The sequence below is a fragment of the Heterocephalus glaber genome, unplaced genomic scaffold (genome assembly GCF_053883595.1).
Source record: "Heterocephalus glaber isolate CG9 unplaced genomic scaffold, H.glaber_assembly_v1.0 deba00001141, whole genome shotgun sequence".
Classification (NCBI taxonomy): domain Eukaryota; kingdom Metazoa; phylum Chordata; class Mammalia; order Rodentia; family Bathyergidae; genus Heterocephalus; species Heterocephalus glaber.
The window spans coordinates 1,034,003-1,058,289 of NW_028258201.1; the positions used below are offsets into that span (position 1 = coordinate 1,034,003).

Sequence of the window (24,287 nt, forward strand, 5' to 3'; positions counted from 1 at the left end):
TTTCATTCTGTGTTTTATTACTGAAATACATTGTCCTACCCACCCATCTCACAATAAAAACCTTACCCATATGCCCCATCTTGCCCCAGCCAGCCAGCCACCCAGCCACCCAGCCACCCCTGCACAAGTGCTCAGGATTTGCAGCCCACCAGTCATTTTGGAGTGTCCACTGGGGGCCAATGTGGAAAGCACCCAGGCCCTCTGTGGAGAGCGTGCAGGGAGGTGGGGGAGGGAGCCCGCACACAGCCACAGCCTTATTTGAGCGCCTTGGCCACCTGCTCATAGGCCAACTCGATCTCTTCATCATCTGGACAGGTGGAGGCAAACTCTTCGCGAGCGTAGGCGTTGCTCAAGTACCGATGCACTCCCTGAAAGGCCTCCGGGATGGTGAAGCCCCTGTACTTCTTACAGACCACCTGGGGGTGGGGAGAGGGGACAGACCAACAGGTGAGGGCCCGAGAACCCATGCTGGCTGTGCTACCTACTTTCCTTCAGATCAAGAACTGCATGATAAAATCACACTTCTTGTCCAGGCATTCAAGAACTTTGGCCTTCCAGCTATCTCCTACATGAAACTGTCTTCTCCACACTAGCTTTCTCAGCTCCTCTACTGTAATGTCTTCATCCTTCTCTTCACCTACTGAAATCCCAGCCATTAATAACCAGACCCTTTCTAGATTTGTTTTTGGTTTTTTTTTTTTTTGGTACAGGGGATCGTTGGGTCCTTGCGCTTGCACAGCAGGCGGTGAAACCACTGAGCTAAATCCCTGGCCCTCTAGATTTCTTTTTTATTTATTTGGCAGTATTGGGAAATGAACTCAGGGCCCTTGCACTAAATTTTTTTTTTTTGGTACCTGGGATTGAACTCCAGACCTTGCGCTTGTGAGGCAGGTGGCAGCACCACTGAGCATTTTAAATCCCCGGTCCCCTTGCACTAAATTTTGAGACAGGGTCTCAATAAGTCACCCAGTCTGGGCATGAACATGCCATTTTCCTGCCTCAGTGTTCCACAGTGGCTGGTGGTTTTTTGTTTTTGTTTTTGACAGGGTGGAGATACATAGTTTAGGCCTTGAACTCATTATGTAGTCCAGGCTGGCCTCAAACTCTGAGGAATCCTGCCTCAGCCTCGTGAGTGTTGAGATTACAAGTGTGTGTGTGCCACCATGCCTGGAGCTCCTGGCTCTGGTTTTTTAAACAAAATTTGATACAGTCTGGAGATGTGGCCCAGTGGTAGAACACAGGCTGACCAAGTACAAAAGTCAGGTTTGATCCCCAGCACCAAAACAAAAAAGATATAATTTACAGATCATAGAATTCTTTCTCTTTTTAGTACCGGGGATTGAACTCAGGACATTGTGCTTACAAGGCCAGCGCGGTGCCACTGAGCTAAATCCTGGCCCTAAAATTCTCCTTTTTACAGTGACTTTTTACGTTTCATCATTTGACTTTCAGTCTTTTTTTTCTGCTAGGCTGGGCATGGAACCCAGGGCCTTATGTTAGGCAAGCATTCCATCCCTTAGCTACATTCCTAGCCCAGTCATGAATTATTACTTAACTTTCTCATATGAATGTTTTATTGTATATTATTGGTCCTTTTCGGGAAAGGACCAATAATCAAACAGTATTTGTCTTTCTTTTTGTTTTTTTGTTTTAATACTTGTCTTTCAATGCCTACTACACTGATGCTCACTACTCAGTTGTATGGCAGACTAATATTAGCTCATGTTTTTTTTTTTTGGTACCAGGGATCGAACTTGGGTCCTTGTGCTTGCAAGGCAAGCGATGGAACCACTGAGCTAAATCCCAGGCCCTCATGTTTCATAAACTGCACCATCACTTTGAAGCTGACAAAACCATGAGAAGCAAGCAATTTTCATCTTCCTCAAGAGGAAGTGGAGACGGAAGTTACAATTACAGCTTTGATTTAGGGAAAGCCTGCTGTCTGATCTGGGGATGTGTCTCCCCCGCCCCAATACTGGGGGTTGAACCCAGAGCCTTTGAACTGAGCTACATCACCAGCCCTAGCCTTTTTTTCAATTTTTTTTTTGTACTCAGAACCTTGCATGTTCGAGGCAGGGGTGGTGCCACTGAGCTAAATCCCTAAAAATTTTTCAATTTTTTTGGTACCGGGGTCCTTGCGTTTGCAAGGCAGGTGGTGGAACCACTGAGCTAAATCCCCAGCCCTTTTCAATTTTTAGAGTCTTGCTAAGTTGTCCAGGGTGGACTGTAACCTGTGAAGTTCCTGCCTCAGCCACCCAGAGTGCTAGGATCACAGGCATGTGTGGCCATGCCCAGGCTGATCTGACGATTTGGGAGTGATATAAAGGCAGGAAGAGTTTCTTGAAAGTTAGCCTCCAGTTTTTTTTTTTCTTTTTTGGTACTGGGGATCAAACTCGGGACCTTGCGCTTGCAAGGCAGGTGCTGGAACCACTGAGCTAAATCCCCAGCAAAAGTTAATACTAGAATGTGTTACTCCCAGACAGGCTGTGTGCACCCCCAGACTATATCATGGCCTGGGCTGGGATGACTGGGGTGGCGTTTGCCATTGACAGCAATCTACAGCAATACCCTAGGGAAGAAGCCACCTTTGGAGCAGTTGTTAAGGGGAAGCCTGTGGGGAGCTCCTGAGCACCCCAGCAGCCACCCTCTCCCCGCACTGTGACTGCCCACCTGTACTATGTGCAGCTTTGGCAACAGGTTGCAGTCAGCCAGCGTGAGCTCATTGCCGTCCAGAAACTTCCTCCGAGAGATGCCCTCATCTTCGGCACTGGTCTCATCCACTTCTTCTGGGAGCGGGGATATCAAGTAATTGTCTAAAACCTTCAGGGCTTTCAAGAGTCCCTTCTCCAGATCTGTGAGAGAGGGCATTGATGAAAACATCAGAAGGCCCACACAGCCTATCCAGGAACACCCACGGGCACAATTACAAAGCCAGTCCAAAATAAGAACCTCAAACGCTAATGTAGTTTGTTTTCTATATATTATTCTAAGCACTCTTTTTTTGTTTGGTGGTACTGAGGATTCAACCCAGGGCCTGGCATATGCTAAGCAGGCACTCTACCACTCCCTTATTCTAAGCACTTTAGAAATAAAAACTTGTTTAATTCTCACACCAACCCAGGAAATAGGTATTACTATCCTCATTTTATAAATCCATAATGGATTTACCAGGAGGTTAAATGAATTGCTCAGTTAGATTTGTACCCAGGTAGTCTGAATGGTGCTTTAAACAACCTTATTCTGCCAGAAAACAGGCCAGCAGCCAACTAATGTCCCTAGAGAGGCAGAAGAGTCCGGGGAACAAATGAGAGGCTTAAAAGTCTCAGCAGTGAGAAGGCAGAGAGACACAGGATAAAGTAGAAATGGAGGGCTGAGAAGGTTTGCTGACATCTGCTCCATCTCCCTGACATCTGATCTTCCAGCTGCCCCAAATGCGTCTTCTCCCCTCCTCCTCCAGGACCCAGGCCTCTGACCCGCAGACTCACTGTCATTGAGCGCAGGGTTTGAATTCTTGATATAGGCAGAAAACTTGGCAAATATGTCCAGCCCAGCTGTGTTGGACTCAGGGTTCAGAGCTGCCAGCTTGGGGTACCTGAAAGTCATTGGGAGAAACAAGGTGACAGATCTTCCTGGGAGGAGCCTCCACTGGTTCCCCTGCCCCTGGCCCAGCCCCGCCACTATGTCCATTTTCCACTTCTTCAACCTCTCTGTTCTCCAGAGTCTCCAACGTCCTTATACCTGGGAGGGCACAGCATGGCCTCCAGAAACTCCTCAATCTTGTTGGTGTCTGTGTGTACTTCCGTGCCGTACAGCAGGAATGGGAGCTGGCCTCCTGGGCACAGCTTCTGCACGGTCTCGGTCCGCCTGGAGAAGGGGTCTGGCATCAGGGCAGGAAAAAGGCACCGGGGAAAAGCAGATGGAAATGGAGGGAAGTAGGGAGAGAAATGGGCTCCAGATGGAGGGGAAAGGGCTTAAAACAGAAGGACCTGGCGGGTGGTGCTTCTGTCTACAGGTAGAACAGAAGAGGAATGGAAGTGAGCCCACCTCTTAGTGTCAACGGTGGTGACGTTGAAGGTGACTCCCTTGAGCCAGAGCACCATGAACAGTCTCTGGGAGAAGGGGCAGTTCCCAATCTTGGCCCCATCACTGCCAGCCTGAAAAGCAACCCCCACCTCAAGGTTAGGCCTGGCGCACCCACCCGGCGCTCCAGGGCCATGCTCTGCAGCTCCTATTCCCAAACCAGCTGTTTTCTGCCTAATCATGACACACATGCTGTCCTCCCCCTAAAAGCCACCCCCAGAACTGGGCTCTCCCCCTTGGGCCTGGGTCAAACCTAGGGCAAGATCAATGAGAACATTTTCAGCAAGATCAGGTTTCTAGTTTCCTGAAGAGCAAGACAGGTGGGAGGAGACAGAGGGAATGGGTCTTGGAGAACTAGGAGCATCTGAACCCTAGAGGAAGAGGGGGGCGGCTTTGGTGAGGCTAGAATCGTTGGCTTGAGCCGGGGAGGTGGCACACACGTCATCCCAGCACTTGCACTTGGGAGGATGAGGCAGGAGGATTGCTTCGAGTCCGAGGCCAGCCTGGGCTACATAGTGAGTTCAAGGCCAGCTGGACTACACAGAGAACCTGTCTCAAAACCGCACCCCCCAAAAAAACTTGTCTAGAGCCCTGGATTCCTGAGTGGCCCAGGGTCTGCGGGCGAGGTGGGGGCGGGGTTTGGAAGCCAGCATTCGGGCTCACTACACCGCCATCTGCGCTGTTTCCCGGGTGGAGACTCAGGGGTCTCAGGCTTGGCCTCAGATACATAGGGCCTCGAAGGGGGCTGCCCTCTAATTGGCAAGTGGTGACCTCATTCCCCGAGGGCCGCCTCCCCCTGGGTGGAGGGTGATTCATCTCCAGTCTTGGCTCAGCAGCTTCCTTCCTGGCGGGGAAGTGGGGGCAGGGCCCTGGGAGGCCGAGGCCACCGCTCCAGCCCCGGCGCCCCATTCTCATTGCTAGGTCTCCCGGCTCCAGTCCTCGGGCTCCCTTAGAATCCTCTTCACGTAGGACCCGGAGTCAGAATCTGCACACAGTCTCGCCGAGAGTAAAAATACCCCGGAGGCAGGCAGGGAGTGAGGTGGGGACCACACCTAAGGAGGCACCCAGGCTCGGCCGGGGAGAGGGAGCGGCTGCGGGGAAACCGAGCCTGAAGGAGAAACGGACAGGAACACTCACAAAGACCGGACGAACTTAAGGGAAAAGTGGAGAAAAAGGAGGCAGGAAAGTGGAGGAGGTGCGAACGGAGACGGAGACGCAGACTGGAGAGGAAGGGAGGGAGGGGCGCGGGGAGGCCTGGGGCGGGGAAAGGAGGCAGTTGGAGGGGACCCGGCCGAGCCCAGGGCTGGGCCCAGGGCTGCGCTGCGGTTCCGACACCCGAATGCCACGGCCCGCTCTCCGACCACACCCATGGCGAGACAGACAGGGCGTCTCTCGGGTCTGCAAACTCGGCCTAGCAGACCAACCCAGCTTCCCTCCTCTGACCCCTCTCCCTTCCTGTCCCCAGGGCGGCGACTGCTCTCCTCTCCTCTCCGCGTCTCCCCCTCCGCTGCCCGAGGTGAGTCGGAGACACTGGGATCACCCCATCGCCTCGGCCCGCTCTCAAACTCCACTCCCCCTCTCCCCTTTCCTTCCTTGCCAGCGCACCGCCTTCCACTCCCCAGGTGCCTGCAACACACCCTTTCTCGAATCCTCCCTGGCACCTCACGGGGCCCAGCGTTCGGGCTGATGCCCCTCTGCGCTTCCCGAATCCTGCCGGGCTCCGCTCCCGGCCCTCCGCACCCCACCCTCGCCCGTCAATCTTCTCACTCCGGGAAACGCCTTTCCCCCACCTTCCTCTCCCATGCAGGCGCTAGAAACTTGCTCTGCCAGCCACAACCTTCCGGGGTCCAGCCGAACTCGGTCCCGACTGGCGAGCTGACCGTCCCGCACGTGGGCCGGGCCCGGGGCTTCAGGTGACGGCGGGGGGAGCGGGAGAGGCCCGGCTGCCAGGGACTCGCGGGCCAGGCCGGGAGGAAGGTGCTCCTACCTTCACGAACAGCTCGACCTGGGGCTGCTCCTCAGCCATGGTTGCGTCGGGGACCAGGAAGCGGCGGTCGCCGGGGAACGGGGAGGGGCCGGGCCACGGAAGGCGGGTCCGACAGCCGGGACGCTCGCTCGAGGCCGAGGCTGCCCCTCCACCTCGCGCCAGACACAGCCTCCCCACCTGCCCTGCGCGCCCCACACCCAGCTCCGTCAGCTTTGTGCCCTCCTGGGCTGATCTGGGAGGCGCTGACTCAGGGCCGCCCCGCCCTGAACCTGGGGAGGGGACAGGAGGCCGGCGGGCCAGACTCCCGAGCTAGGAAGTGGGTCGGGAGCAGCGGGGTCCGGTCTCCCGGAGGAGCCGGGATGGGGGCCTGGACGGGGAATCGCTCACTGGAGGGCTCTGGACTAAAATGCTTTGTCCTGCCTCAGTTTCCCTGCTTCATTAATCGGAAGGGTTGTCCACCCTCCCACAAGAAACTTGACACTAACAGATGGGGCACACCCATGGAGATGCAGAATGGAAAGGTTCTGCATTCCTTCTTGAGTCCAATCCAAATTCTGGGTTACTCTCAGGAGGCTGAGGTGGGAGAGTTCAAAGCTCAAGGCCAGACTGGGCAGCTAAGCAAGACCCTGTCTTAAAATGAGATAAAAAGGGCTGGGGATGTAGCCCAGTATGCGCAAGGCCCTGGGTTTGATTCCCAGCATATTCCCCCAAACAAAAATAGAAATAGGGTGCTCGGACTCTGGTTGGGAGAACTTGGAGTGGAAACTGGGATTGGTGGGGGGGGGGGGGTGAAAAGCAGTGCCGGACCGAAAGGGGACTAGGAGGCCTGGTACTAGGGAAGCAGGAAGGTTAGGGTGGGACTTCATGGCGGGGCGGCCCTCTCCTGGTAGCCTGGCCAGCGTTAATGCTTCCACTTCTGCCCCATCCGGGGCCCCTTCCTGTGCCTCTTGCCCTGTTGTCGCTGGTAGGTGAAGCTGCGCTGGCTGGGCGGGGGGGAGCTGTTCCTACCGCGGACAAAGCAAAGGTCAGAAAGTGTGAGGAGTCCCGGGGGCATCTGTGTAGGTAAACAGGAAGGGCAGAGGAAACGCAGCTCTCTCCCTTCCCCAGTAACTTTGAGGAGGTGCTACCAAACTATGATCCACTGAAAAAGCTCCAAAATACGTTCCCCAAAGAGTACACATTCCAGTCTCCACCTCTGAGTTTCTCTCCTGTCCAACCATCCCTTCCCTTTGCTCCCCACCATCCTCTGTCCTACAAAAGGCCTAGAGCTGCAGAAAAACACAATGGACTGCAAGGACATAGAAGTAAAACAGGGCTTGGAACTTAAGAAAAGAGAGCTTGGAGGAAGAGTGGGTTGGAGCGATGAGACGCGCTGCTGGAAACCAGCAGTTGGTGGTTTCCTCCGGTGCTTCCTCTTTTGTGGGTATCTCCTCCCTCAGGAAAGGCTTATTTCTCTCCTCCCCAGACAGAGAGGGTATATTTGGTGCTTGCTCACTTGAACTGCAACATTCTATAAGGATGTAGAATGATTCCATGTGTGCGTGTGTGAATCCCCTCCATGGTGGACCTCCGATTCTGCACACAGGACCCCTTCCTGTTACTGGGAGGTGGTCAAAGCTGCCCTACTTCCCAGGGTCCTCTCCTGTTCCCTCATCAGTGTCCACCAGAGGCCCTGTCCCACAAAGGTCTCACAGGGAAATGGGCCTAACCTTAAGCTCAAACAGGTTTGGTAGCCTCTGCCCTGCCTCTTTTCTTCTACAGCTTTATAAGATACTGCTGCCTTGATCACCAATATTGACTTGGTCCAGGGGCTGCCCGCAGGTATCCCGCCTTAGCCCCTAGGGGAGGGGCAACGCTGTCCTCTCCTGGAACCATTCAGGGGCACCTCACGGATTTGAGCCCAGGGGCTGCACCCCTAAACCCTGCATGGGAGAAGTTTCCCTCCCATTTCCTTCCTGGCCCCTGCTTTTCTGCTATCTCCTCTCTCACTATCTTTTCCTTCTCTGGGCTTCTCTTTCACTCTCTACCCCTCCTCAGCTGGTAATCCAGTCTCTAACCTCTTCACACCCAAACTGGAAGGCTTGTTCCTCCCTGCCACACCTCAGGCTGTCACCAGCTTCCTCCAGGTTTCCATAGCGTCATTGCTCAACATTTTGCCAAGGGTAACCATTAACTCAGCTCTTAACTTTGCTCACCTGCCTTTCTCACCACAGGTGACTTTCCAGCCACTGGTCAGCAAGGCCAGGTCCTCTCACTCCACCGTCTTTCCCGACCTAGGCAGGACCTTCTCACCTTCCTGTCTCAGAACAAAACTGAGGAGGAAGATGTATGTAAGAGATTTTTTTGTACTGGAGATAGAACCCAAGACCCTTGCACTGAGCTACATCCTAGCCCTTTTTGTTTGTTTGTTTTTGGGGTTTTTTTGCGGGGGAGGTTGGGGGTTTTTTGGTACCAGGGATCAAACTCAGGACCTTGCGCTTCCAAGGCAGGTGGCAGCACCACTGAGCTAAATCCCTGGCCCTGTTTTTTTCTTTTTGAAAAAGGGTTTTACTAAATTATCCAGGCTAAGCTTGAACTTTTTTTTAAATTTATGCTTGAACTTTCAATCTTCCGGCCTCAGCCTCTGAAGTAGCTGAGATTATGGGTGTGAACCACCACACCCTGCTAGTTAAGGAATTTTTAAAAACAATATATGTGTTTGTTCCTCACAACTTCCTGCCTTCCCTCTCTCATCTAAATACAGTAAAAAAAATAAGCTACAAAGAGCAGACTTCATTATGTTCACTGCTCAGAGTCCAACATCTATCCCAGAGAAGGCACTAAATAGATGCTGAACGAATGACTAACATTCTCTGCTCTGAAGAGAGAGAGGGGCAGAGAGAGAGAGAGAGAGTGTGTGTGTGTGTGTGTGTGCGCGCGTGTATTCGCGTGCGCACATGCATGTAGGGGTATGGGCAAAGCCCAGTAGTGGTGTAAGTGTTCTTACTAGGTCTATACCTTTTGGAATTTGGTGTCATTCAAATATTTCCACCTCCTCTTGAGGAGTTGAAATAATAAATTAGGCCCCATAGTGCCCTCTTTTGTGGGGGTGGTCATACCCTGAACCCAGGAAACAGGGAAAGTAGGGTTGGGATAGAAGTCCTTATGTCTACATATTTATTTAAAACACTCATGTAGTTCTTACTTTGTTTGCCAGGCACAGGTCTAAGTTCTTTATAAATATTAACTCTGAGGGTACAAATATTAATCTAGAATTGTTGGCACAGGTTGAATTAATATTGCGTCTCTCCATTCTTCAGGGGATAAAAGTACCTCTGGCCCTTTAAGGTTGGCCTCCTGCCCCATTCCCCGCCCTAACTCTCCTAGACCCCTTCCCCGGATTTAGACTCCAGCTCCGCTTCCGACCTTCTCTCAGGCTCCACTCCACGTCAATCAAAGCTCCGAAATGCCCGGGCTAAATTCCCGGCTGCTAAGCAACGGCAGAGGGCGGGAAGTTTGAACGTTATGGAGCCGCCCCCGAATGCGAACAGGCCAATCAGCGCCCTGGCCCTTCTACGTCTGCGGTCCACCCCTCCTCGCCCTATTAGGTCTCTAGGCGGGATCCGGGACTCTAGGACCAATAGTGGCTAAGAGGGCGGGGACGTGCGCGCCCACGTCGGCCCCACCTCCCGCAGGCTCGCGGCGGTTGGTCAGCGGGACAGTGGCGTGGCGGTTGCGACCCAGGTGACGAAAAAGGCGGGAAGGCGCCGCGAGTTGGCGGCAGTGTCGGGTGAGGGGACCAGAGCGTGAGGCTGTGAAGGGAAGTGTGGCGAGCAAAGGCTGAGGTGCCTGTCTCGCCCCGCAGGGCCCTCAGACCTCCGCGTGACAGAAATGAGAGTGGGTTGCGCGGAGTTTCCCAGAGCGCTTTAGTGAAGTGACTGAGAAGTCCGCTCAGATCATCCCCATCTGTCCCCACGCCCCTCGCAGAAGCCCCCAGTGGGTTTGTGCTGCGAGTGGAATGTCGCTCCTGAGCCCCTCCGCGTTGTGCACCCGCAGAGCCGCCAAGCGCATGGCCTCCTGCGCGGAAAGCCCCGGCGCAGCAACGCAGGGACTGGGACCCAGGGTGGCCTCCGCCGGCTGCCCCAGCCTGGACCCCGCGCCGGGCCCGGAGGAAGCCGAGGACGGTGACGAGGAGCCGGCCGAGGTCTCCCAGAGCGGGGAGCCAGGACTGGGGTGGGAGGGGGGCTGTCACCCACCGGTCGCCTCAGCCTAGCACGCGCGGCGCCAGTGCCACCTCCCGAGGATGTGACTGACAGCCGAGCCAGGCACGCAGTCAGGAGTGGTGCAGAGAGGTGTCGTCCTCGCTGGGCAGGTCCATCTGTGTGTGCTGTGGAATTCAGGACACCTGGGCATTGCCTACTATGACACCAGTGACTCAGCCATCCACTTCATGCCGGATGCCCCAGACCAGGAGAGCCTCAAGCTTCTGCAGAGAGGTGGGGACAGAAGCACGAGGAATCCCTAGATTCTCGGGATTAGAAGTGTCTTCACCCATATCTTCTCACCTGACTTAATCTATTTCGTAGTTGACGACCAGGGACTCCCTGTGTTGATTTTTAGAATTCATTTCAGTACTCAATAAATATTTTTTAGGTGTTTTCATTGTTATTGAGGGAAGCAGATATAGTCCTGGGCAAATCAGTCCTTCAGGGGTTTATAGTTTAGTGACAGTCTTCAGGGCACCCCTCTTCTCTCCCACCACTCTGACAGTCTTAATATTTTTTTCTAAATCTCATGGCTCACCTTTACCTATACTTCCAATGTGTGGTCCCACCCTACTCTTAGAGGGAGGAAATAAATTCTTGAGAGGGAGACAGTAGCAGGAAATGCACTGTGAGTTTCCTCTTAGTCCATTGATAAAGATCCTTAAACATTTATTGGGTGTGGGGTGGTGTACACCTGTAATCCCAGCACTCGCAAAGCTGAGTCAGGAGGATCACTATGAATTTGAGGCCAGTGTGGGCTATACAGTGAGTTCAAGGCCAGCCTGAATACATAATAAGACCTTATCTCAAAAAAAAAAAAAAATCCTTAAACTCATTTGGTCTCTCTCTTTTCTCCAAGTTTTGGATGAAATCAATCCCCGGTCTCTTGTTACAAGTGCCAAACAGGATGAGAATATGACTCACTTTCTAGGAAAGCTTGGTAAGAACTGGGTCAGAAAGAAGGAAAATGGAAAAGGACCAAGATATGGAATGTTTTAGAAGGCTAGAATTGGGTGGGAGGAAGTGTGGGACAGAGGTGAAAGGACTGAGAGGTATGGAATGATGGTCTATTTTTCTTTTCTTCCCACACAGCCTCCCAGGAACACAGAGAGCCAAAGAAACCTGAAATCATATTATTGCCAAGTGTGGATTTTGGTATCTCGTTCTTTTTGGTTTACAGTTTTCTATCCCAGTGTCTCCTCCCTTTCTCCTTATTCCACCCCATTATCAGAGATCTCCCCTCAGCCTTACATCATCCTAAACGTGTTCTCCATGCTCCATGACCGACCTCCCCAAGATTTCTCTTGCTCCCTCCCCCTTAATAATCTGCAAATTATTGTGAAGCCTTTGGTTAGACTTGTCTAGAGGTGAGGGTCACCCTGAAAGGAGGAGGTGATGACATTTTGAACAGCTTTGATTGTTGAAATTTTCCCCTTTAAACCAAAGTTACTTAAAAAAAACCCAAAAAGGGTGCAGCCTCAGTGACACTGATGATCCCTAAGACACTTTCACCAGGCTTGCAAAGCAAGTACAGGATTTTCTATCCTACAGATGTTAGGCCATTAATGTTATTAGCTCCTATATCAATACAATCTTTTTGACTCCAAATCCCTAATTCTAGACATATCTCTTTCTCTCCCAAGTCAGTCTTTCTCAGGTTGTGCCCTCAGCCAAACATATTTAAATTATATACAGAATAAAAGAGGAATTGGACTAAGAACCTGAGATTTTTGGTTCTTTCTTCAGCCTTCTGTTTACTGCCTGTGCAAAGTTGAGCAAGTCAAGTCATCTCTCTCTTTTATTGCCTTATTCTCTTTTTATTTGTTTTGGTTTTTTTGCAGTACTGGGGATTTAACTTAGGTCCTTGCGCTTGCGAGGCAGGCAGCGGAACCACTGAGCTAAATCTCCAGTCCCTATTCCCTTATTCTTATTTGTTTTTGCTTTTTTTTTTTTTTTTTTGGTGCCGGTGATCAAACTTGGGTTCTTGGCGCTTGAGAGGCAGGTGGCAGAACCACTGAGCTAAATCCCCCATTATTGCCTTATTCTTAGTGGGGTGAAAAAATTGGGCTACAAGACCTTTCCTACCTCTTCCTCCCCCAAATAGGTCTGGAGATAAGCAAACAGCGCCTCCTTTCTGGAAACTACTCCTTCATCCCAGAGTCTATGACAGCCACTGAGAAAATCCTCTTCCTCTCCTCCATCATTCCCTTCAACTGCCTCCTCACAGTGAGCTGGGTCCTGGGCTTAAAGGTTGGGATGCAGCCTTGAGGAAGGCACAGGCACCCAGTCCTAGGGTTGAGTCTGGAAGGTACTAGCCTAGCCTGGGAAACAATAGTTTTCCCTGGTTTTGTCCAGCCTCCAGGATGTTAGCGTTTACCCCAACTTTACTTCTGATCCCCCCAGGTTCGGGCACTTGGAGGACTCCTCAAGTTCCTGGGTCGAAGAAGAGTTGGGGTTGAACTGGAAGACTATAATGTCAGCGTCCCTATCCTGGGCTTTAAGAAATTTGTGTTGTAGGTGATTCATCCTAACTTCAACCAAGTAAAGTGGGATTGGGAGGCCTAAAAGTAAGCCAGGGGTTGGAGGCAGTGATCCAGTGGGAAAAGTGCTCTAGGACACAGGAGAATGAGAGGGTTTGTGGAGCTCTGGGGAGAACATTGAGATGATATTCTCAAGGGAGACCCAAAGGGGTGGAGTTTTGTAATAAACTCAGACCCTTCACACCCCAGCCAGCTCCCTTGTTTTCTGTCCTCAGGACTCATCTTGTGAGCATAGATCAAGAAACTTACAGGTGAGGAGGTGGAGGCAGGCTGCTGTCTCTGGCAAGAGAGGATTAAGTTTAATTCTCTAATAATCTGAATGAGGCTCTAGTTTCCCTAATCCTAGGGTTATAAGCACTCTGTCCATGAAGGAAAGAGAAGAAGGGCAGTGAGGGGTAAGGAAGAAAAGTACAAAGGTGTCACTTGCCCTCTATTCCTTTCTCTTTTCCTTTTTGTTCTCCTGCAATGCTGGAGATGGAAACCAGGGCCTGGTGCATGCTAGGCAAGTGTTTTACCACTGAGCTACATCCCCGGCCTATGACCCTCCTTTTCTAAAGGGAGAAACTGAAGCATAGAAAAGTGAGCGATGAACCTAACAACAAGACTTGATCTCAGGAGGATGTTCCCAGTCCTCATTCTGTTTTCTCAGTTTCTATTCCTTTCAAAAATCCAAGTTATCCCACACTTCTCCATTTCTCCCTGACAGTGTTCTGCAGATTTTTAAGAGCGAGTCTCATCCTTCAGTGTACAAAGTGGCCAGTGGACTGAAGGAGGGGCTCAGCCTCTTTGGTAGGTATTCCCAATCCCTCATTATGCACTATAAAACCCTACCAGAAAAGCAGTTGTCTCCAGAGATATGTCCCAGCCCCTCTACCCACTTCTCTCCCATTCGGTGTCTCTTCCTTGAGAGTCCAGCTTTCTTTTTTTCTTTTTTTTTTTTTTTGGTACTGGAGATTGAACTCAGGTCCTTGCGCTTGTGAGGCAGGTGGCAGAACCAACTGAGCTAAATCCCCAGCCCCAGCTTCCTTTTTTTTAAATATTTAATTTTTTTATTAGTATATGTATTCAGTACATGATTACATTCATCATGGGAAGTTGGTACATGTACATAGCATCTTTGTTTTTGGTACGGGGGATCGAACTCGGTCCTTGAGCTTGAGAGGCAGGAAGCAGAACCACTGAGCTAAATCCCCAGCCCTGCAGCTTTCCTGTTATCTTTGTCCCAGGTCTGACCTTGAGCTTCTCCCCAGGCATTGTACAGTGTTGTCTGCATGTCAGCTATGTTCATTCCCTGAGTCTGTGTGGATGTTTCTACTAGATGGGCCCCTGTTAAGCATGTACAGCAGAGAGCTACATAACTGCTGTCACTGCCTGTTTGATCCCTATAGAATGTTTATTGGATGTCTTTGGCTTTAGGGTAAGGACATAGCTCCAAATATCTGCATTATCTCGGTGGGTTGGGTCTAATTTTTACATCCCTGTGTTGGGCTCTCTGTGAGACTTAGCTAGGTCTGCTTTGTGTATTTTTCTGAGTGTTCCTGTGAGTGTTCACCACTTCCCCCTTCTCCACGTGCAACAGTTCTGGCCTAGATTTGTGGCCAGACACCAGCTTTCGGTCCCTCTGTGTCCTGTGTCTGGGCCTTCAGGTCAGCCTTCCTCCTAAGAGCTCACTTCTTGTCCACACCCTCACAGGAATCCTCAACAGATGCCGCTGTAAGTGGGGAGAGAAGCTGCTTAGGTGAGTGGGTCTCAGACACATGCCGTACTCTGGTGCCTCCGTTGCATGCACATGTTATACACTAATGCCTGCTATTAGTGATCTGCAGACTCACACACACCATATAATCCAGTGGTAGTAGTAAAACAACTCTTTACCAAGTGCTGGCTAAATGCATGTAATCCTTACAGCACTCATTGATGTTATCCACGTTTTATGTTATCAACACAGATATACACATACCCACTGCTGATACACAGGCTTGCATACATAAAAGCAGCAGAGCCAGCTGTGGTAGTACACACCTGTAATCCTAGCAGTCAGGAGGCTGAGGGAGGAGGATTGCCATAAGGTCAGCCTGGACTACAATATTGAGATCAAGGCTGGCCTGGACTACGTAGCAAAATCCTGTCTCAAAACGAAACAAAGCGAAACAAAAAAGCAGAAATATCACCACAAAACACTAATGTAACACAGGGCCATATCTTTAATTTTAAAAACACACTTCAGTCAGAAGTTAGATCACCTATGATCCCAGCACTCGGGGAGGCTGAGGCAGGAAGATGTACCCAGTCTGGGCAACTTAGCAACTTAGTAAGACCTTGTCTCAAAATTTTAAAAAAGTGGGGCCGGGGATTTAGCTCAGTGGTTCCGCTGCCTACCTTGCAGGCATAAGGTCCTGAGTTCTATCCCTGGTACCAAAAAAATAAGAAAAATATTTAAAAAGTAGGGCCGGGGATTTAGCTCAGTGGTTTTGCTGCTTGCTGCTCAAGCACAAGGACCCGAGTTCGATCTCTGGTACCAAAAATAAATAAATAAATAAAAAGTAGGGCCAGGGATTTAGCTCAGTGGCACTATCCCTGCTTTATAATCACAAGGTCCTAAGTTCAATCCCTGGTACCAAAGGGAAAAAAAATTTTTTTTAATTAAAAAATAATAATAAACAGCTGGGGATATAGCTCAGTGAAAAGCTCTGAGTTTAATCCCTAGTACCAAAAAACAAAAATGAACAAACAAAAAAACACTCCTCCCATACACAGCACACACACACACAGACCAGGGTGGTCTAGGGTTGTATCTCAGTGATACATGCCTTTCCCAGCATGTATGAAGCCCTAGGCTCCATCCCTGACACCAAGAAAGAGACCAAAACTCAAATTTGAGCTATTCTCTGGTAATTCCCAAATTTGTGTGCATAGTTCTAAACTCCATGAGTGGAACACTAACTGCAGACCATTTGCCACCCGTAATTTCCACAGGCACCTCAAACTCAAGAGCATCTGAACTGATGCCCACAGGACCTACTCCTCTTCCTGTAGCCTTTTTTTTTCTCCTGGTTAATGGCATTTTTGGCAGTGGAGCATCTTGAGCTATGAACCTGTGCTTCTTTCTCAACCTTGCTTATTCAGTTATTCAGTACACAGCCTACTGATTGTATTCTGAAATGCCTCTCAGTCATCCCCTTTTCCCTCTTTCCACTGCATCAAACCCAGGGCCTCACAAGTGCTAGGCATGTGCACTACTCCTGCACTATACACTGAGCTAGCTATCATCATTTTTTTTTAAATTATCTATTAACTATCATCATTTTTAACGTGGAGCATTCCATTTGCCTCCTAACTGGTCTGTCTAATCTCTTCCACCCCTACACCCCTACTACTGGGAATTGAACCTAGGGCCATCACACTGAACTATATCCCCAGCCCTTTTTATTTTGAGACAGGGTCTTACTATGTTGCTAAGTTGCCCAGGATGGGCTTGAACTTGTGACCCTTCTGCCTCAACCTCCCAGAGCACTGGAGTTACAGGCATGTGCCAACACACATGGCTTCCTTTTTCCAGTTAATCTGTCATTCTAAAATGCTGCCATTCCAACACAGAGATCTGAGCATGCCACAGCAATTTGTTAGAAACCTTAAGCAGAAACAGAGTAGCAGGAAGCCTTCCCATTACTGCCGGATGAAAATTAGCATCTTTCTCAATGTGATGCTGCAGTGTGATGTTCAGGCTCCCTCCGATTCTCCTCAGTTTTACTTCCCCTTCCTAAATTCCCCTTAAGTCGTCTCCTTCTAAACTCCTCTAAGTCGTTGGATCCTTCCTGCATACTCATCATTTAGGGCCACTTGTCCTTATGCCTGTGTTTCTGCTCTTCTCTCTTAAAGGTCCTATCTCCTGTTCTCTCCCTGTCAGAGGTTTATATCCTCTTCAAAGTGTAAACCAGCTGTCACTTCTTTGACAGAGTTTTCACAGGTACCTGTCAGGAGATTGATGTGGACCTTCTTTGTGCTTAACATGGTGCTTGTTTATGTTTTTCAGTTGCACTGTCACACCAGATTAGAAGTAGCAGTCACTTAATCTGCTTGCTTTTGTAGCTGTGAACTCTGCCCAGTGGCCATTCCTGGTACCTCGGTGCCAGACTCAGGCCCTTGTACGTAGTAGCAGCACCCAGATGCAAGCATACCAGTCACATTGCCTCGAACGAAGAGTCTTTGCTAGCCTACAGGTGCACACGGCTCTCTCTCCTCACCTCCCACAATACATGCCTTCTAGGGGTAATTTAGGATAATCTCTGAGGTCATCTCCAGGCAACTGGTGGGGTAATTTAATTACACGTCTCCAGTGCTTTAAGTGTAGATCTCTAATCTCAAGCAGGGATAGAAAGAAATTCTCAGTGAAGAACTGGGTTAGTGATGGGGGAGGAGTATAGATTTCCCAGATGGGATTCACATAAAATCACGACCTGAATGTTGAACTAAGGACCCCGGTGGCCTAAAGTTGGACACAGTCCTGAGGTGACTGAATGTCACAGGCACTGTCCTGGCACTTTGGATACCTGAGTTTTCATTAGCAGTATGACTGGACAGACTGCTTATTCACCTAGGGCCTTGTTTCCTCAGCTGTGAAACTAGGGAATTGAGCTTGACTGAGGGCCCCCAGTACTTGACTGAGGGCCCTACTAGTACTCCCATGTACTAGTAGAACATGAGTCAGAGAGACCTAGGTGTCTTTTGAGAAAGTGTACTGAGCGAGGCTTATGTGCTTTTGAAAGTGGGTATAGGGATTCATAGACTGTGGACTACACTACCATGGCTGAAGCTTTCTCTGACTGAGGAGTGGAGTAGAAGTACCTAGAACCCATCCTTAAATCCATCTAGGTCTCCTGTTTCATTCTAATTTGAGATTTCCAACACAGGGTAAATGGGAATACACTATAGTGTAAAACATGTATGCTCAAGCCCCAGTGTTTGCACTTGTTGGCTCTTAGATAAAATGCTTTTAAAAATGCTTAGTGGTGGGCCGGGGATTTAGCTCAGTGGTTCCAACACCTGCCTTGCAAGCACAAGGTCCCGAGTTCGATCCCTGGTACCAAAAAAAAAAAATGCTTAGTGGTTTGGGACCAGGGATTTAGCTCAGTGCCACCACGCCTGCCCTGCAAGCGCAAGGTCTTAAGTTCGATCCCCAGTACTAAAAAATAAAATGCTTAGTGGCTAGGCATGGTGGCATACACCTGTAATCCCCCAGCACTGGGGAGGCTGAGGCAGGAAGATCACAGTGAATTCAAGGCCAGCCTGGACTGCATAGTGAGTTCATGGCCAACCTGAGCTACATAGCGAGACCCTGTCTCAAAAAAAAATTAAATAAATAAATAAAATAAAAATATAAATAGGGCCGGGGATTTAGCTCAGTGGTTTCGCTGCCTGCTGCGCAAGTGCAAGGACCCGAGTTTGATCCCTGGTACCAATAAATAAATAAATAAATAAATATAAATTTAAAAATAAAAATGCTTAGTGGCTTGGTCTAATGTAGAAAATAATCTATGGGCTAAGTTCTTACAGTTTTATTTTTTTCATAACCATAGGGATACAGGGTTACCTGCAATTAGACAAACATAGATGAGACATTTATTTCTGTGTAATTATTTTAACATATTAGGAAATATCTCTGCCACACAATAATAATAACAAGCACTTGGGAGGCAGAGGCAGGAGGATCATCCTGAGTTTGAGGGTAGCCTGGGCTATATATTGAGTTCAGGGCCAGCCTGAACTCAAAGCGAGACACTGTCTCAAAAAAAAAATAATAACAACCACTTACCAGTTTAAGAATAAGATATTATTAGGGCTGGGGATGTAGCTCAGTGGTAGAGTTCATGCCTAACATGCATTAGGCCTTGCATTCTATCTACAGCACTAGGGAAAAAAACGTTCTATAATCTAGCATTCTGGGAGGCCAAGGCAAGAAGATTGCAAGGTTTTGTTTTGTTTTGTTTTGTTTTTGAGATAGGGTCTCCCAATGTAGTTAAGGTTGGTCTTGAATTCACTATGTAGCCCAGGCTGGCCTCGAACTTACAGTGATCTTCCTGCCTCAGTCTCCCAGAGTGCTGGAATTACAGGCACGCACCACCACACCTGGCAAGATTGCAAATTTGAGCCCAGCCTGGGCAATTTAGTGAGACGTTGTCTCAAAAATAAGAAATGGACTGGGAATGTTAGCTCAATGTGAAGGCCTTCGGTTCAATCTCTAATACTGAGAAAAAATATTCCAGAATAAGACAACCTTGTTGAAGCCCCTTAAATGTCCTTGCTGACACTTTCTTCTTTGCAGAGGTCACTGCTAAGTGTGAATGACAGCCTTATCATTCCATGGGGCACTGTTACACTCTTACAGGAAGAACATGGCAAGAAGAATGGCTGCTACCCAGAGATACTTTCAGAGCTAAATACAGACATACAAACTCATACTGATTCACTCTCTCCTACTCTGCCCCAGAGAGGACTGTAGTGTTGGCAGACAAATACTTCCAGCACACTTCTGTCCCTCTCAAATATTGACAGGCTCTGTCACATAGCCACATGGAGTGACACATGGTCTCATCCATCAAAACCACGATACACAGACACACGCTCATATCCAGCAATTTTCCATAGAGACATAAACACACCCACACCGGTAGGACACTGCACTGTAGCATGTCACAGGTTCAAACTGCTACAGTCCCCAGGGACTGCCAAAGATATTGGCAGTGAAATTGAGGCAATAATTAGAACAGATGTAATGTCTAGTCCCTTACCCCCACCCTCACTTTCAGGCTATGGTTTACGCGTCCCACTCAGGACCTGGAGGAACTCAGTTCCCGTCTGGATGTCATTGAATTTTTTCTGCTGCCCCAAAATCTGGACATAGCTCAGATGCTGCATCGGCTTATGAGTCACATCAAGAACGTGCCCGTAAGCCCAGGGTGGAGGGAAGGAAGTTGAGGGCCAATACTGATGTAGGGTTTGTGAGGGGCATTCAGTAGTAGAGGGAAAACAGTGGTGTCCCCTTTGCTCACTACAGCTAATTTTGAAACGCATGAAGTTGTCCCATACCAAGGTCAGCGACTGGCAGGTTCTCTATAAGGTAAGCCCTCCCTTCTTGAATCCCAGAAGTCTAAAGCCCCTTAGCCTGTGTTTAAAACCTTCTTTTCTTTGGTCACCCTGTCCAACCTTAACCCACCACTTTAAAAAACATTATATTGGACTGGGGATTTAGCTCAGGGACCACACCTGCCTTGCAAGTGCAAGGTCCTGAGTTTGATCCCCAGTACCAAAAAAACAAACAAAAATTGTACCGTGGAAAATGTCAAAAATATTTAGAATAATGAACTAGCCCCCTTGTACCCACCATGTAGCTTCAACACTTTGACTCATGGCAATCTTGTTGCATCCTTTTTTTTTTTTTGGTATCGGGGATCGAACATTGGTCCTTGCATTTGCGCAGCAGGCAGCAAAACCACTGAGGTAAATCCCTGGCCCTTGTTGCATCCTTTTGGATTATTTTGAAATAAATCCCAGTCATTATATCATTTTATCCAAAAATAGTGTTACTATTTTAAAAATTATTTTTAGAGGGCCAGGGATTTAGCTCAGTGGTGTCGCCACCTGCCTTGAAAGCACAAGGTCCTGAGTTTGATCCCCAGTACCAAAAAAAAAAATTATTTTTAGAAAGAATGGTGGAGCTGGAGGTTTGTCTCAGTGGTAGAGTGCTTGCCTAGTGTGCACTTCCTTGGTTAGGTTAATTCATTAGTATTTAATGTTTCTTGATGCTATTATGAATGGTATTATTTTCCTAATTTTTCTCAGTTCATTATTAGTGTACACAAATACTATTGATTTGTATGTGTTGATTTTTTATCCTGCTATACTACTGATTTTGGTTATTAATTCTAGGATCTCGTGGTGGAATTTTTTGGGTCTTCTATGTGGAAGATCATCTCACCTTCAAATAATGATAATTTGACTTCTTCCTTTCCTGTATATATCCATTTTATTTCTTTTTCTTGCCTGATTGCTCTGGCTAACGTTTCAAGTACTGTATTGAACAGGAATGGTGATAATGGACATCCTTCTTATATTACTGGTTTTAGAGGGAACACTTTCAGTTTTTCCCCATTTAATATGATATTGGCAGTAGGTTGTTGTAAATGGGTTTATCAGATTGAGTTAAGGTCCTTCTATACCTATTTTCTTTCTTTTTTTTTTTTTTTGGTACCAGGGATCAAACTTGGAACCTTGCATTTTCGAGGCAGGTGCCAGAACTACTGAGCTAAATCCCCAGCCCTATACCTATTTTCTTTAGGGTACTTATTTATTTAATTTTTTGTGGTACTGGAGATCGAACTCAGGACCTTGCACTTACCAGGCAGGCATGGCACCACTGAGCCAATCCCTGGCCCTTCTTTAGAGTTTTTAATCATGGATGGGTATTGAATTTTGTCAAAGGCTTTTTCTGCATGTGTTGAGATGATCGTGATATTTTCGTCCTTGCTTCTGTTTATGTGCTGTATTACATTCATTGATGTGTGCGTGTTGAACTAAACTTGCATCCCTGAGATGAAGCCTCTTTGGCCATGATATGTGATCTTTTTGATGATTTGTTGCTTTCTCTTTGGCAATATCTTGTTGAGGGTTTTTCTATCTATGTTTATTATAGAGATTGCCTTGCGGTTCTCTTTTTGGTTGAATCCTAGTCTGGCTTTGGAATCAGGGTAATGCTAGTTTCCACAAGTGACTTCAGGAATTCTCCCTTTCAAATTCATTAAAGAAATTGGCTGGGCATGGTGGCGCACACTTGTGATCCCAGCACTTGAGGGGCTGAGTGAGGCAGGAGGATCTCTCTGAGTTCCAGGTCACTCTGGGCTACATAGCGAATTTGATGCCAGCCTGAATTACATACTGAGCCCCTGTTTAAAAAAAAATAGGGAAGTAAATAAAAATAACATAGTTTAGTGGGGGGGGGTATTGGTGTCTGATTTTCTCTAAAGTTCTTGTAGAATTCGGTGGTGAATTCATCAGGTCCTGGACTTAGTTGGTAGGTTTTTAACTACCACTTGAATTTCATTTCCTGTTATTGAATTATTTGGGGTTTCTGTATCTTCTCAGTTCAGTTTTGGTAATTCATATCTAGGAATCTATTTTTTTCCTATTTTTTTCCAATTTATTAGAGTACTGATTTTGGTAGTAGTTACTAATTATCTTCTGGATTTTGGTATTGCCTGTTGTAATTTAGCCTTTTTCATTTCTAATTGTATTGATTTGGATCTTTTCTTTCTTTCCTTCTTTCTTTTTTTTCCTTCTTTTGTAGGTTTTTTTTTTTTTGAGATTAGTTAAGTTTTATTGGAAAAAAAAAAGAGGAGGAAAATAGCTCCTGGATTTCCAAGAGGGGGTGGTCCCTTTTTCTTTTGGCACCAGGGATGGGACTGAGGATCTTGCACTTTCAAGGCAGGTTTGGTGCCACTGAGTTAAATCCCTGGGCCACGGGGTGGTCCTTTTTTGTAAGATTGGCTAAGGGTTTTTCTATATTGTTCATTCTTTCAAACAACCAGCTCTTCAATTCATTGATTCTTTTAGCCTCAATTGCATTAATTTCTGCTCTGATCTTTATAATTCCTTTCTTATATTAGCTTTGGAATTGAATTGTTATTGTTTTTCTAGGACCTTTAGGTGCCACTTAGGTTATCCAAGAGTTGAATGCTGGCTGTGGTTATTGCTACCAAGGTATCTGCACTTCTAGGCCACAGACAGGAAATATCTGCCTGTATACCAACCCAGGCAGACATATATGTATTCCTGTGTCTCTCTATATCAAAGAACCCGGGAGTTCACAGCAATATCTCTGATCCAGTCCAGTGTCACAGAATTCACTGTAAACTTCTTTTTTTCATTTGTAACGTCTTTCTCTGACAGAGAGAAATCTGGTTCTCATTATCTGCTCTATCTTCACTTAGTACATAAAGTGGTTTAAATTTTTGCAAAAATATGAGCAGGTATGTCTGACTGTATCTTTCTACCCCACTGCTTCGTAACATCATCCTGTTTCAGCCCTGTCAGGCTCTGCATTGAAGTCCCCTGTCTGGGATACCCTCTGTGCTCCTGCTCAGTACAACAGGGTTAAAGACTGCACACCTGGATTCACATCTCAGCTCTCTCATTTCTTTGCCCTGAGACCTTGAGGATTATGTCACCTCTTTGTGCCTCAGGCTGTTCATCTGTGAAATCGACATCATGCTATGATTGTAGCTACCTCACAGAATTATTTTTTGGAGTGAATGAAATCAACATCTAAAAGGCTAGAACATTGCCTGGCATGTAGATGTCAGCCCTTCCCACCTTTGCCCATGCTGTGCTGCCACTCAGAGTGCCTCCTTTTCTTTTCTTTTTTTTTTTTTCCTCCTTTCCTTTTGAATCCTTATTCAGGACCCAATTCTTCTTCTTTTCTTTTCTTTCTTCAAATTTTTTTCTCAGTCCTGTGGCTCAAACCCAGAGCCTCACACATGCTAGGCAAGCACTCCACCCCTGGGCTTCATCCCCAGCCCTCCTCAATTTTTTCTCTGCAGACTTCCCAAAGTATTTTAGGCCACGTTAGTCTTATTCTATGAACTTCCTTAGTAATTTAGTAATTTCTACAACTTGGTTAATCTGTTGTGTAGGGCTAGTCATTGTTTTTGCTGCCTGTTTGTGTCCATCATGGCTAGATTATAAACTTGTTGATTTCCATACTTTATATGTCCCCTAGTGTAGAGTAAAGCTCTGTAAGTGTACGGGGGTTTGGATCACCAATCACTAATCTGGGGTTGGATCACCCCTCATGTCACTGACCCTCACCCTGGGGGTTTCCTCTCAGGGACCCTCACCTGTCCTCTTCCTGCTCTCTGTGCTATCCCTGCCTCTTCTCACTTCTTTCCTGACTCATCCCTAGTTCTCTTTTGCCCTTCTCTTATGGGAGTCTGACTTAGCTTTCTTTCTTCCTTCCTTCTTTTCTCTCTCTCACTCTCTTCTTTCTTTCTTCCTTTTGCTCTCCTTTCCCTTTCTCTCTTTCTTTCTTTCTTTCTTTCTTTCTTTCTTTCTTTCTTTCTTTCTTTCTTTCTTTCTTTCTCTCTTTCTTTCTCCTCTTCCTCCTCTCCCCTCCCCTTCCCTTTCTTTTCCTTCTTTATGTTTCACAGCACTGGGGATGGAATCCAGGGCCTCATACCTGCTAGGGAAATGTTCTACCACTGACCCACTACACTCCCGCCCTCTTATGGGAATTTGTAACAAAACTGTATCAAGGGGCTACCAGCCAGGTGTAGTAGCACATACATATAATTCCAGCACTATGGGAGGCTGAGGCAGGAGAATTTTAAGTTCAAGCTGAGCCTGGGCAACTTAGTGAGAACATGTCTCCAAAAAATAAAGGAAAAG

General features: G+C 47.8%; 2 protein-coding genes across 19 annotated transcripts in view; one reads left to right on the plus strand and one right to left on the minus strand.

Moving 5' to 3' along the window:
* Clic1 (CLIC family member 1) lies at window positions 1-6,229 on the minus strand. Of its 3 annotated transcripts, none has more exons than XM_004846963.4 (6): window positions 6,068-6,229; window positions 4,045-4,154; window positions 3,739-3,864; window positions 3,486-3,592; window positions 2,671-2,852; window positions 1-416 (listed from the first exon to the last, which is right to left on the minus strand). In XM_004846963.4, exons 1-6 carry the CDS (start codon window positions 6,104-6,106, stop codon window positions 255-257), a joined length of 726 nt encoding a protein of 241 aa, XP_004847020.1. In that variant the 5' UTR covers window positions 6,107-6,229; the 3' UTR covers window positions 1-254. The 3 variants fall into 3 exon arrangements, with proteins under 3 accessions (XP_004847020.1, XP_087066494.1, XP_087066495.1); XM_087210368.1 differs by lacking the exon at window positions 6,068-6,229 and adding an exon at window positions 5,871-5,999; XM_087210369.1 differs by lacking the exon at window positions 6,068-6,229 and adding an exon at window positions 5,718-5,795.
* The window catches only part of Msh5 (mutS homolog 5), a 24,049-nt gene continuing 4,493 nt past the window's right edge, over window positions 4,732-24,287 (plus strand). For 3 of the 16 annotated variants that reach the window (XM_087210332.1, XM_087210335.1, XM_087210336.1), the window contains exons 1-12: window positions 4,739-5,993; window positions 10,103-10,250; window positions 10,419-10,542; window positions 11,171-11,251; window positions 11,404-11,466; window positions 12,416-12,537; window positions 12,715-12,824; window positions 13,067-13,102; window positions 13,558-13,640; window positions 14,544-14,589; window positions 19,658-19,796; window positions 19,906-19,968. In XM_087210332.1, coding sequence (XP_087066458.1) covers window positions 5,449-5,993; window positions 10,103-10,250; window positions 10,419-10,542; window positions 11,171-11,251; window positions 11,404-11,466; window positions 12,416-12,537; window positions 12,715-12,824; window positions 13,067-13,102; window positions 13,558-13,640; window positions 14,544-14,589; window positions 19,658-19,796; window positions 19,906-19,968 — 1,560 coding nt within the window. In that variant the 5' untranslated portion in view covers window positions 4,739-5,448. Of the gene's footprint in view, window positions 5,994-6,432; window positions 10,251-10,418; window positions 10,543-11,170; window positions 11,252-11,403; window positions 11,467-12,415; window positions 12,538-12,714; window positions 12,825-13,066; window positions 13,103-13,557; window positions 13,641-14,543; window positions 14,590-19,657; window positions 19,797-19,905; window positions 19,969-24,287 lie in introns of those variants that run through there. The other 13 variants (XM_087210334.1, XM_087210331.1, XM_087210337.1 and 10 more) reach the window with 12 other exon arrangements.

Coding starts and splice junctions, on each gene's coding strand:
- Clic1 (XM_004846963.4), bottom strand. CDS start 6,106: ATGGCTGAGGAGCAGCCCCAGGTCGAGCTGTTCGTGAAG. Junction 3,865..4,044: donor ACCACCGTTGACACTAAGAG/GTGGGCTCACTT, acceptor CCCCTTCTCCAG/GCGGACCGAGACCGTGCAGA. Junction 3,593..3,738: donor GCCATGCTGTGCCCTCCCAG/GTATAAGGACGT, acceptor AATGACTTTCAG/GTACCCCAAGCTGGCAGCTC.